This window comes from Mus musculus, chromosome 19 (genome assembly GCF_000001635.26).
Source record: "Mus musculus strain C57BL/6J chromosome 19, GRCm38.p6 C57BL/6J".
NCBI lineage: Eukaryota > Metazoa > Chordata > Mammalia > Rodentia > Muridae > Mus > Mus musculus.
The window spans coordinates 39,454,774-39,468,875 of NC_000085.6; the positions used below are offsets into that span (position 1 = coordinate 39,454,774).

The 14,102-nt window shown below is 38.5% G+C and overlaps 2 protein-coding genes across 3 annotated transcripts in view; one reads left to right on the forward strand and one right to left on the reverse strand.

The window, feature by feature from the left end:
- The window catches only part of Cyp2c38 (cytochrome P450, family 2, subfamily c, polypeptide 38), a 73,548-nt gene extending 65,218 nt beyond the window's left edge, over nucleotides 1-8,330 (reverse strand). The window contains exons 1-3 of one of the 2 annotated variants that reach the window (NM_010002.3): nucleotides 8,114-8,302; nucleotides 5,804-5,966; nucleotides 5,490-5,639 (exon numbers count right to left, since the gene is read on the reverse strand). In NM_010002.3, coding sequence (NP_034132.2) covers nucleotides 5,490-5,639; nucleotides 5,804-5,966; nucleotides 8,114-8,281 — 481 coding nt within the window. In that variant the 5' untranslated portion in view covers nucleotides 8,282-8,302. Of the gene's footprint in view, nucleotides 1-5,489; nucleotides 5,640-5,803; nucleotides 5,967-8,113 lie in introns of both variants that reach the window. The other variant, XM_017318054.2, reaches the window with a different exon arrangement.
- The window catches only part of Cyp2c39 (cytochrome P450, family 2, subfamily c, polypeptide 39), a 222,223-nt gene that overhangs the window by 107,428 nt on the left and 100,693 nt on the right, over nucleotides 1-14,102 (forward strand). The window lies entirely within an intron of this gene.

Consider the following 14,102-nt stretch of genomic DNA (forward strand, 5'->3'; position numbering starts at 1 on the left):
GACAGGTGGGAGCCATAGAGCCTCTGAGGCAGCACCCTTTTCGGGCCCCAGACATCCGGCCACTCTCATGGCCAGAAGACAGGTGTCCGCTCGGCCCGGAGCCCTTTGCCTCAGGAGTGGCGGGCACCATCTCAGTTCCAGGACTGTGCTGAACTTAGGAACTTAGTCTGCACAGGTGAGAGTGTGCACCACAGAAACTGACAGCTTCTGTGACCTGCCAAAGCAACACAGATTCTGGGAAAGGTCCTGTTTTGGGCCTTCATCTTCGGCCAGGAGGAGGTCCAAACGCCAGATATCTGTGCACCTTCCCTGTAAGAGGAGAGATTGCCAGCAGAGAGTGCTCTGACCACAGAAATTCAGAGGAGAGATCCTGTCTCCCAGGTCTGCTGATAGACGGTAACAGAATCATCAGAAGAACAATCTCTAAACAGAGACAACTAAAACAACTAACTCCAGAGATTACCAGATGGCGAAAGGTAAATGTAAGAATCTTACTAACAGAAACCAAGACCACTCACCATCTCAGAACCCAGCACTCCCACTTCGCCCAGTCCAGGGCACCCCAACACACCCGAAAAGCTAGACCCAGATTTAAAAGCATATCTCATGATGATGGTAGAGGACATCAAGAAGGACTTAAATAACTCACTTAAAGAAATACAGGAGAACACTGCTAAAGAGTTACAAGTCCTTAAAGAAAAAGAGGAAAACACAACCAAACAGGTAGAAGTCCGTAAAGAAAAACAGGAAAACACATCCAAACAGGTGATGGAAATGAACAAAACCATACAAGACCTTAAAGGGAAGTAGACAAAATAAAGAAAACCCAAAGTGAGGCAACGCTGGAGATAGAAACACTAGGAAAGAAATCTGGAACCATAGATTTGAGCATCAGCAACAGAATACAAGAGATGGAAGAGAGAATCTCGGGTGCAGAAGATTCCATAGAGAACATCAGCACAACAATCAAAGAAAACGGAAAATGCAAAAAGATCCTAACTCAAAACATTCAGGAAATCCAGGACACAATGAGAAGACCAAACCTACGGACAAAACCAAATTCACACATTATCTTTCCACGAATCCAGCCCTTCAAAGGATAATAACAGAAAAAAAAAAAACAATACAAGGACGGGAACCATGCCCTAGAAAAAACAAGAAGGTAATCCCTCAATAAACATAAAAGAAGACAGCCACAAAAACAGAATGCCAACTTAAACAGCAAAAAATAACAGGAAGCAACAATTACTTTTCCCTAATATCTCTTAATATCAATGGACTCAACTCCCCAATAAAAATACATAGACTAACAAACTGGCTACACAAACAAGACCCAACATTTTTCTGCTTACAGGAAACTCATCTCAGAGAAAAAGATTGACACTACCTCAGAATGAAAGGCTGGAAAACAATTTTCCAAGCAAATGGTATGAAGAAACAAACTGGAGTAGCCATTCTAATATCTAACAAAATCGACTTCCAACCCAAAGTCATCAAAAAAGACAAGGAGGGGCACTTAATACTCATCAAAGGTAAAATCCTCCAAGAGGAACCATCAATTCTGAATATCTATGCTCCAAATACAGGGGCAGCCACTTTCATTAAAGAAACTTTAGTAAAGCTCAAAGCACATATTGCACCTCACACAATAATAGTGGGAGACTTCAACACACCACTTTCACTAGTAGACAGATCGTGGAAACAGAAACTAAACAAGGATACAGTGAAACTATCAGAAGTTATGAAACAAATGGATCTGACAGATATCTACAGAACATTTTATACTAAAACAAAAGGATATACCTTCTTCTCAGCACCTCATGGTACCTTCTCCAAAATTGACCACATAATTGGTCACAAAACAAGCCTCAACATATACAAAAATATAGAAATTGTCCCATGTATCCTATCAGACCACCATGGACTAAGGCTGATCTTCAATAACAAAATAAATAATAGAAAACCAACATTCACATGGAAACTGAACACCACTCTTCTCAATGATACCTTGGTCAAGGAAGGAATAAAGAAAGAAATTAAGGACTTTTTGGAGTTCAATGAAAATGAAGCAAGAACATACCCAAACGTATGGGACACAATGAAAGCATTTCTAAGAGGAAAACTCATAGCTCTGAGTGCCTCCAAAAAGAAACTAGAGAGAGCACACATTAGCAGCTTGACAACACACCTAATAGCTCTAGAACAAAAGGAAGCAAATTCACCCAAGAGGAGTAGAAGGCAGGAAATAATCAAACTTAGGGGCGAAATCAACCAAGTGGAAACAAGAAGAACTATTCAAAGAATCAACCAAACGAGGAGCTGGTTCTTTGAGAAAATCAACAAGATAGACAAACCCTTAGCCAGACTCACTAGAGGGCACAGGGAAAGCATTCTAATTAACAAAATGAGAAATGAAAAGGGGACATAACAACAGATCCTGAAGAAATCCAAAACACCATCAGATCCTTCTACAAAAGGCTATACTCAACAAAACTGGAGAACCTGGAGAAATGGAGAAGTTTCTAGACAGATACCAGGTACCAAAGTTGAATCAAGATCAGGTTAATGATCTAAACAGCCCTATATCCCCCAAAGAAATAGAAGCAGTCATTAATAGTCACCCAACCAAAAAAAGCCCAGGACCAGATGGGTTTAGTGCAGAGATCTATCAGACCTTCAAAGAAGATCTAATCTGAGTTCTTCACAAACTATTCCACAAAATAGAAACAGAAGGTACTCTACCCAACTCATTCTATGAAGCCACAATTACTCTGATACCTAAACCACAAAAAGACCCAACCAAGATAGGGAACTTCAGACCAATATCCCTTATGAATATTGGTGCAAAAATCCTCAATAAAGTTCTTGCTAACCGAATCCAAGAACACATCAAAACAATCATCCATGTGGACACTTTGCCCCTTCTTAGAATTGGGAACAAAACACCCATGGAAGGAGTTACAGAGACAAAATTTGGAGCTGTGATGAAAGGATTGACCATCTAGTGATTGCCATATCCAGGGATCCATCCCATGATCAGCTTCCAAACGCTGACACCATTGTATACACTAGCAAGATTTTGCTGAAAGGACACAGATATAGCTGTCTCTTGTGAGACTATGCCTGGGCCGAGCAAACACAGAAGTTGATGCTCACAGTCAGCTATTGAATGGATCACAGGGCCCCCAATGGAGGAGCTAGAGAAATCACCCAAGGAACTAAAGGGAACTGCAACCCTATAGGTGGAACAACAATATGAACTAACCAGTACCCCGGAGCTCTTGTCTCTAGCTGCATATGTATCAAAAGATGGCCTAGTAGGCCATCACTGGAAAAAGAGGCCCATTGGACTTGCAAACTTTATATGTCCCAGTACAGGGGAATGCCAGGGCCAAAAAGGGGGAGTGGGTGGATAGGGGAGTGGGGATGAGTGTGTGTGTGGGACTTTTGGGATAGCATTGGAAATGTAAATGAGGAAAATACCTAGTCAAAAAAATTGGAAAAAAAAAGCAACAGCTACTCTGGAAAAAAAAGAGTGCTATAAAAAATAAAAAGAAAGATAGGGTATCAAGAGGAGGAATGGGGTTGTCATTGCACAGTCAAAACTCTGACACAGAATCATTCCTGTCTAATAGAACTAAAGGGACAAAAACGGAAAAGAGACAGACAGAAAAGAGGTCTAGTGACAAGCCCAAATTTAGACCAATCTCAAGAGGAGGCTCCAAGGCCTGACACTATTACTGATGCTATGATAGACTTACAGACAAAAGTATAGCATGGCTGGCCTCCAAGAGGCCCAACAAGCAGCTCACTGAAACAGAAGCAAATAATTACACCGAACCAATATTTTGAAGTTAGGGACCCTTGTGGTTGAATTAGGGAAAGGGTGGAAGAAGTGAGATGGAGGGCAATCCCAGCAGTCTTAACAATCCTGGACCCTGAGATCTCTCATGTACCACAGGCAAGTAGCATATACTTTCAGATCCAAGGCCCCCAACATGTATACAGCAGAGGACTGCCTAATATGAGCTCAGTGAGAGAAGAAGCACCTATGCCTGGAGAGATATGAGGCCCCAAGATGTGTGAATGCTTAGCTGGAAGTGGAGGTGAGGTGGGGGAAACTTTGTGGAGATTGTTGAGGAGGAATGGAATGAAAAACTGACAGAGGTTAGAACAGGAGGGGGATAATGACTAGACTGTTTAAACATTAAAGATAATAATAAAAATAAAATAAAATACCCTTAAAAATGAGGTCCATTTTTACAGCAAATGGGGGACCATCACAGAAAGGCATAATTGGATACAGTGAAAATACCAAGATATTGTGGGTTACCAGACAGATACCCCCACAATCAAAACTTCTAAATAAAAACTTCTGCATGTATAGTTCAAGGAACATGCAGAAGAGGAGGCAAAAACATTGTAAGAAACAGAATATCAAGCAATCTAGTATAAAAAGCTCTCTGAGAAATGGCTACAAAGAAGATGGAAAAAATGACCAAATCAGTAGATGTGTTAACGTGGGAAGAGAAAAATTTCAGAGGCCTACCCTTAGTGAGGTAACTACATATGACTGCTGGGGTAGGAAAAATTATCCTCTATAAATAATGAACCTACCAATTGGTTTTATATTTGGAGATTGGTCAGCTATGAAATTATATAGACTACATCCGTCAAGAAAGATACACTCATGAGGCAGTTTCTTAATGGATGTACATGCATGTACATAATAATAATACTAATAGTGGTGATGATATTGATGATGATGAGGAGGAGGAGGAGAATGAGGAGAAAAAAGAGAAAGAGGAGGAAGAAGAAGAAAATGGGAGGCATATAATGAGGACAAGTGATGGGAAGGAATGGATGGTGGAAATGGGGAGAATTATATAAATCTATTTCCATTTAAGTATTTTAAAATCAACTATAAAACTCTGAAAGTACTAATAAAATTTGTCTAAAATATCATGTATATAAGGTACACACTAGAGTCTATGAACATAATTTTGGGTATATAGGAAAGTAAGAATTATCAAAGCACATGAGAGATTCTCAAAATTGTAATGATTTTTAAATAATTAATAATAAAATTTTGATAAGCTATACCATACATAATAACTACTAAAATATTCTGCTGTGAAATGGAAAACATTGATCATATCATGGATACACAGAGCTATAAACATGGGCCTAGAGGACTCTCTGGAGAGCTCGGGCAATGTGGGCAAACCTATGTAACCAAGAAATAGAAAACCAATATCATCTCTCATCTCTATCAGTAACATTTACTCTCTGGTGAAATGATCCACAATGGGGAAACTACATTTGTGCTAATGAGAACTCAAAGTTCTACAACTCAGCAGAAAGTTAACCTGAAACCTATATTATTATTTCTGATTAAAAACAATGAAAATGTTTTAGATAGAACATTACCAATATGACTTAAGCACACATACCTAAACTAAGATGCAAGTGTATAAATTGATATTTACCCTTGGTTTTCCTTAGTTCTTCCACAAGACACTGTGCTTCTTCTCGAACACGATCCTCAATGTTCCTTTTCCCCATGCCCAAATTCCTTAGGGTCATGAGTGTGAAACGTCTTGTCTCTTTCCAACTGTTTCCATTGCTAAAAGTAATGCCTAAAGAAATGAGAACGTACTAGAAATAGATGCTAGGAACAGGTGAGAGTGGAAACCATAGAGAGGTCCCACTGTATCTAAGAAGGAAGCCATCCCTTTCTTTCAATATTATATCTCACAGTAAATACTATGTAACCTACACATGAATATATACACTTACTTACCAAGGCCATTATTAATCTTTTCAGACATTGGGATGTTTTCTCTACCAGAAAACTCCTCCCCATGATCAATCAGAGCTTCCTTCACTGCTTCATACCCATGCAATACAACAATGGGCCGTGAGCCCAAATACAGAGTGAAAACGGGGCCATAGGTTTTTGAGAACTGGAAAAAGGAAAGAAAAGACAAACACTAGCAAACATGTACCTTAATCTACATAGTGTAAACCTCATTCACACTGATATTATCTCTGTATTTTAATGTTTTTAGTTAGGCAACCTCACTTTCAAATGGTTCTGAAGCTTATTTATATAACATTGTGGTAATTATCAATTGCCTACAGTCAACCATGTAATGGCTTAGGGTTCAGGCAGTTGTTATGCAAAGATTACAATGAATTTTTTCATCAACACATTCAACAGGACACCAGTCACCAGAACTCCAGTTAGGCTATCACATGGCTGCAGACTGCCCTCTCTTTCTCAGTGCCTATCAACTCAAACTGAAATCACGCCTCTCACCCTTCTCACCTTCTCCAACCTACTAACTTGAACAGAAATGTCCTGCTCAACCAGAGGCCACCTTATTCTGCAGAAATCCAGACTACAACTTGGGTGGAAACCTTCAACTCAACTACAGGCCACTCTGACCAGAAGATGAACACAAAACAGAAGTCAAAGTACAAGGTACAAAATACATGCACTACTAAATTTAATTTACAGAGTTAAGTCTTTATGTCGAATTTCTGATACCATGTTTACAGAGAGGACATCATATGGGACCATAATGAACCAAGAGTAGTAAACGAATTCTTAAGGAGTAAAAATACTGTTCAAGGTACAACAATATAACACATGAAATTTTACTATAGAACTATAGTGATACAGTACTCACAAGAAATAGACAAGTATACCAATTAAGTAGAAAAATGATGCAGAAGTAAAGCAATAAGGTTAGGCCCATATGAGGTTTGAAGTGTAAAGTTTTAAGTCACCACAAATGAATCTATTGATCATTCCAGATTTGGTTTACTGCTACTACAAACACAGAGAGTGGGCGCTCCAGAAGGTGTACCACACATATGCAGTATTTTCTGGAAAAATGGTCTCTTATCTCACAGCATTTTGAACTCCAGATTTAGGCTTGCATGAACTAAAAATAGATATAAATATCACCAGTTATGCTGAAAGTTTGAATTCTTCTTTTGCATTTCTTGTATTATTCCACGTCCACTGGTAGTTAGCTAAATTAGGCATCAATTTATTTCTCTAGGGTACAGGATCAAATAGATGGCTTCAGTAAAAATTTATGTCTAAAAGTTTACCTAACTTACTGAAAAAAATATTACTATTGACCTTCAACAAAATATAAAGAAAAAACCCCTGCTGTTTTAAAAGATAAGTAGTAGTCACAAGTTTTTCTTTTTTTCCCATTTTCTTTTCTTTTACTGGATATTTTCTTTATTTACATTTCAAATGTTTTCTCCTTTCCAAATTTCCCCTCCAGAAACCCCCTATTCAATCTCTCCTCCCCCTGCTTCTATGAGGATGCTACTCCACCCACATACCCACTCCAGCCTCCCATTCCTGGCATTTCCCTATGCTGACACATCAAGCCTTCACAGGATCAAGGCCATCCTCTGATACATATGCAGCTAGAGTCATGAGTGCCTCCATGTGTACTCTTTGGTTGGTGGTTTAGTCCCTAGGAGCTCTGGTTAGTTGATACTGTTTTTCTTTCTATGGGGTTGCAAATCCCTTCACCTACTTCAGTCCTTTCTCTAACTCATCCAGTCCAATGATTGCCTGTAAGGGTTCACCAATGTATATTTCAGGCTCTGGCCGAGCCTCTCAGTAGACAGCCATATCAATCTCCTGTCAACAAGCACTTCTTGGCATCCACAATAGTATATGCATTTGGTGACCATATATGGGGTAGGTACCCAGGTAGGGCAGTCTCTGAAGAGTCCTTCAGTCTCTGCTTCAAACTTTGCCTCCATTTTTTTCCTCCTGTGAATAGTAGACTAAGTGGGAAGGGTAACAACTGGGAGGAGAGTGGGGAAGCTTCAGTCAGGATGTTAGTAACTAAATTTATTAATGAAATAAATGAACTGGTCTAAACTGAAAATTTGTTTGTTACTCTCTTTCTGACAAGTGCCAGCTGTAAAAGGCATGAGGTACACAATACTTAGCAAGATATATGACTTTATGATCATTTATAACATTATTGGCTCTAGGACTACATTTTCTTTTAAAGCAACTTCCAATTTATCTTTGTTATAAAGGTATTAGAGGAGCACAAGGAATACTTACATTGGTTAAGGATTGGTTGAAGTTCTTCACATCAATCTGAAGGAAATTACCAATAATCGGGAAAGGAGTGGGGCCAGGAGGGAGCCTCCCTCTTCTAGACCTCTGTCTCCATAGTGAGAGGAGAATGAGAGAGGAGAGAGTGAGCACCAGGAATGTGACAAGATCCATAGAAACCCTCCTTATTCATACAGTTGAGATCAGGCACCACTGATCTTTTATAGCAATTAAACAGCATGTTCTTTTTTGAGCATTGTTGAGTAACCCATTAGGTAATTTCTAATCTCATTCAAATAAACTTTGTTCCTTGATAGAGATGTTATTTACCCTTGAACATTATATGGTGCCCATTTGAATATCTGGTTAACTGTGCAGGCTTATGTCCAAGTATTGCTACTAAAAGTAAACAAACATGTTTCTAATATGCAGTTATCATTGAAAAGTAATAGATTAATTTTGAAATTCAAGATAACTCCTCAACCATTACATATCAGCTTAGTGAACAGGTGGTCATAAATGATGTATTTCATATATAACTTGTGAATATTGTTATACTCTAAGAAATAAATTTATTTTTAAATAATGTCATATGATATAACATAGGGAGGCCTCTAACAATTTTTCTGCTATATTGCCTCGATAGCTAGAAATATATTTATGCACCACATGATCATGCATACTTGATTTTTTTCCTTTATTAAACATGCCAACATATTTTGTTCAATAATGTAAGCTTTATAGCTCCTTATTAAACTCTTGTATAATAAAAAGCTAAGCTAAGAAAACAAAGCTAAGAAAACAAAACATACATATCAATCACACATCTTTACTCAACCATGAAAGCCTAGTATTCTTTTGCTAAAGCTAGTGGAACAAAAAGAACTGTTAGTGTCTCACAGCACATAGCTTGAAGAACTTAGACTTCACTGTGACTAATGAGCATGCTTACTACCCTGACTTTGCCACAGATTCATAAAGAAAAGTCTTAGAATTCTTCACTTTCCACTAATGAACATGTAATTCTGCCTAAGCACAATTCTACCCAGAGAAAACAACAATAATTGACACTACCTAAACCTCCCAAAACAGCACCACCAAAAGGGCACCAAGTGTTAAGATGCCTGTGCCTAAGAGAGACCATTTCTAGCTTAACACACCTGTTGCATTTGGCACCCTTCTGTACACAAAAACATTCAGTACAATTATATCTACAATTTCTTGACCTTGAACCATGCACTACACTGATCATAACAACTACCATTATCAGTGAACATGAATCTAGTTAATAATTATATCAGTATTTTAAGTACAAAATCAAATTGTTTGGTTATTTTGTAATGCTTAGAATGTCAATGACCCAATATCATGATTGTCCTCATTATTTACAGCAGAGTAAGAACTAATTTGTTGCTTTCATATCATACTACTCTAAACCCCCCAAATAACAGATTGGGATTCATCAATCCCAGATTTATTTTTCACCTGGAAACTGGTGCAATTTTACTTATTTATAAGTTAGAATTTAGGGTTATCAATTTTATAAAAATTTAAGATTTGTAAAATACTAAAAAGAGACGGCCTCTGAAATCAACAAGTCTACATTTTGCCTTACTTTTTAAGGAAGGATCTGCTGATGATTCATAGAGTACCTCCATTTTGTCTATGAAAGGTGAATTGCTTCTTGTGAAAACTTTTTCTTGAGCTTTCATTTAATTTCATTTTTTTGACTTGTTTATTTGTTCATCTTCACTTATTACTTAAAAATATTTTGATATTTTATACAGAAATTATTACTGCATATTCATTACACAATTAAATAGAATTAAAGACACCATTTTATTTAAGTATATCATGGCTTTGACATTATAAACACACTTTGTTTACCAGGTTCGTTCTTCTTTTTTTTTTTCCATTTTTTATTAGGCATTTAGCTCATTTACATTTCCAATGCTATACCAAAAGTCCCCCATACCCACCCACCCCCACTCCCCTACCCACCCACTCCCCCTTTCTGGCCCTGGCGTTCCCCTGTACTGGGGCATATAAAGTTTGCGTGTCCAATGGGTCTCTCTTTCCAGTGATGGCCGACTAGACCATCTTTTGATACATATGCAGCTAGAGTCAAGAGCTCCGGGGTACTGGTTAGTTCATAATGTTGTTCCACCTATAGGGTTGCAGATCCCTTTAGCTCCTTGGCTACTTTCTCTAGCTCCTCCATTGGGAGCCCTGTGATCCATCCATTAGCTGACTGTGAGCATCCACTTCTACGTTAGCTAGGCCCCGGCATAGTCTCACAAGAGACAGCTACATCTGGGTCCTTTCGAAAAAATCTTGCTAGTGAAGCAATGGTGTCAGCGTTTGGATAATGATTATGGGGTGGATCCCTGGATATGGCAGTCTCTACATGGTCCATCCTTTCATCTCAGCTCCAAACTTTGTCTCTGTAACTCCTTCCATGGGTGTTTTGTACCCACTTCTAAGGAGGGGCATAGTGTCCACACTTCAGTCTTCATTTTTCTTGAGTTTCATGTGTTTAGCAAATTATATCTTATATCTTGGGTATCCTAGGTTTTGGGCTAATATCCACTTATCAGTGAGTACATATTGTGTGAGTTCCTTTGTGAATGTGTTACCTCACTCAGGATGATGCCCTCCAGGCCCATTCATTTGGCTAGGAATTTCATAAATTCATTCTTTTTAATAGCTGAGTAGTACTCCATTGTGTAGATGTACCACATTTTCTGTATCCATTCCTCTGTTGAGGGGCATCTGGGTTCTTTCCAGCTTCTGGCTATTATAAATAAGGCTGCTATGAACATAGTGGAGCATGTGTCCTTCTTACCAGTTGGGGCATCTTCTGGATATATGCCCAGGAGAGGTATTGCTGGATCCTCCGGTAGTACTATGTCCAATTTTCTGAGGAACCGCCAGACTGATTTCCAGAGTGGTTGTACAAGCCTGCAATCTCACCAACAATGGAGGAGTGTTCCTCTTTCTCCACATCCACGCCAGCATCTGCTGTCACCTGAATTTTTGATCTTAGCCATTCTGACTGGTGTGAGGTGGAATCTCAGGGTTGTTTTGATTTGCATTTCCCTGATGATTAAGGATGTTGAACATTTTTTCAGGTGCTTCTCTGCCATTTGGTATTCCTCAGGTGAGAATTCTTTGTTCAGTTCTGAGCCCCATTTTTTAATGGGGTTATTTGACTTTCTGAAGTCCACCTTCTTGAGTTCTTTATATATGTTGGATATTAGTCCCCTATCTGATTTAGGATAGGTAAAGATCCTTTCCCAATCTGTCGGTGGTCTTTTTGTCTTATTGACGGTGTCTTTTGCCTTGCAGAAACTTTGGAGTTTCATTAGGTCCCATTTGTCAATTCTCAATCTTACAGCACAAGCCATTGCTGTTCTGTTCAGGAATTTTTCCCCTGTGCCCATATCTTCAAGGCTTTTCCCCACTTTATCCTCTATAAGTTCCAGTGTCTCTGGTTTTATGTGAAGTTCCTTGATCCACTTAGATTTGACCTTAGTACAAGGAGATAAGTATGGATCGATGCGCATTCTTCTACATGATAACAACCAGTTGTGCCAGCACCAATTGTTGAAAATGCTGTCTTTCTTCCACTGGATGATTTTAGCTCCCTTGTCGAAGATCAAGTGACCATAGGTGTGTGGGTTCATTTCTGGGTCTTCAATTCTATTCCATTGGTCTACTTGTCTGTCTCTATACCAGTACCATGCAGTTTTTATCACAATTGCTCTGTAGTAAAGCTTTAGGTCAGGCATGGTGATTCCACCAGAGGTTCTTTTATCCTTGAGAAGAGCTTTTGCTATCCTAGGTTTTTTGTTATTCCAGATGAATTTGCAAATTGCTCCTTCTAATTCGTTGAAGAATTGAGTTGGAATTTTGATGGGGATTGCATTGAATCTGTAGATTGCTTTTGGCAAGATAGCCATTTTTACAATGTTGATCCTGCCAATCCATGAGAATGGGAGGTCTTTCCATCTTCTGAGATCTTCTTTAAATTCTTTCTTCAGAGACTTGAAGTTTTTATCATACAGATCTTTCACTTCCTTAGTTAGAGTCACGCCGAGATATTTTATTTTATTTGTGACTATTGAGAAGGGTGTTGTTTCCCTAATTTCTTTCTCAGCCTGTTTATTCTGTGTGTAGAGAAAGGCCATTGACTTGTTTGAGATAATTTTATATCCACCTACTTCACCGAACCTGTTTATCAGGTTTAAGAGTTCTCTGGTGGAATTTTTAGGGTCATTTATATATACTATCATATCATCTGCAAAAAGTGATATTTTGACTTCCTCTTTTCCAATTTGGATCTCCTTTTGTTGTCGAATTGCTCTGGCTAATACTTCAAGTACTATGTTGTAAAGGTAGGGAGAAAGTGGGCAGCCTTGTCTAGTCCCTGATTTTAGTGGGATTGCTTCCAGCTTCTCTCCATTTACTTTGATGTTGGCTCCTGGTTTGCTGTAGATTGCTTTTATCATGTTTAGGTATGGGCCTTGAATTCCTGATCTTTCCAAGACTTTTATCATGAATGGGTGTTGGATCTTGTCAAATGCTTTTTCTGCATCTAACGAGATGATCATGTGGTTTTTGTCTTTGAGTTTGTTTATATAATGGATTACATTGATGGATTTTCGTATATTAAACCATCCCTGCATCCCTGGAATAAAAACTTCTTGTGCAGGATGGATGATTGCTTTAATGTGTTCTTGGATTCGGTTAGCGAGAATTTTATTGAGGATTTTTGCATCGATATTCATAAGAGAAAATGGTCTGAAGTTCTCTATCTTTGTTGGATCTTTCTGTGGTTTAGGTATCAGAGTAATAGTGGCTTCATAAAATGTGTTGGGTAGAGTACCTTCTACTTCTATTTTGTGAAATAATTTGTGCAGAACTGGAATTAGATCTTCTTTGAAGGTCTGATAGAACTCTGCACTAAACCCGTCTGGTCCCGGGCTTTTTTTTGGCTGGGAGACTATTAATAACTGCTTCTATTTTTTTTAGGGGTTATGGGACTGTTTAGATGGTCAACTTGATCCTGATTCAACTTTGGTACCGGGTATCTGTCCAGAAATTTGTCCATTTCATCCAGGTTTTCCAGTTTTGTTGAGTATAGCCTTTTGTAGAAGGATCTGATGGTGTTTTGGATTTCTTCAGGATCTGTTGCTATGTCTCCCTTTTCATTTCTGATTTTGTTAATTAGGATTTTGTCCCTGTGCCCTCTAGTGAGTCTAGCTAAGGGTTTATCTATCTTGTTGATTTTTTCAAAGAACCAACTCCTCGTTTGGTTAATTCTTTGAATAGTTCTTCTTGTTTCCACTTGGTTGATTTCATATGTCAGTTTGATTATTTCCTGCCGTCTACTCCTCTTGGGTGAATTTGCTTCCTTTTTTTCTAGAGCTTTTAGATTTGTTGTCAAGCTGCTAGTATGTGCTCTCTCCTGTTTCTTCTTGGAGGCACTCAGAGCTATGAGTTTCCCCCTTAGAAATGCTTTCATTGTGTCCCATAGGTTTGGGTATGTTGTGGCTTCATTTTCATTAAACTCTAAAAAGTCTTTAATTTCTTTCTTTATTTTTTCCTTGACCAAGGTATCATTGAGAAGAGTGTTGTTCAGTTTCCACGTGAATGTTGGCTTTGCATTATTTATGTTGTTATTGAAGATCAGTCTTAGGCCATGGTGGTCTGATAGGATACATAGGACAATTTCAATATTTTTGTATCTGTTGAGGCCTGTTTTGTGACCAATTATATGGTCAATTTTGGAGAAGGTCCCGTGAGGTGCTGAGAAGAAGGTACATCCTTTTGTTCTGATAAAATGTTCTGTAGATATCTGTCAGATCCATTTGTTTCATAACTTCTGTTAGTTTCACTGTGTCCCTGTTTAGTTTCTGTTTCCACGATCTGTCCATTGATGAAAGTGGTGTGTTGAAGTCTCCCACTATTATTGTGTGAGGTGCAATGTGTG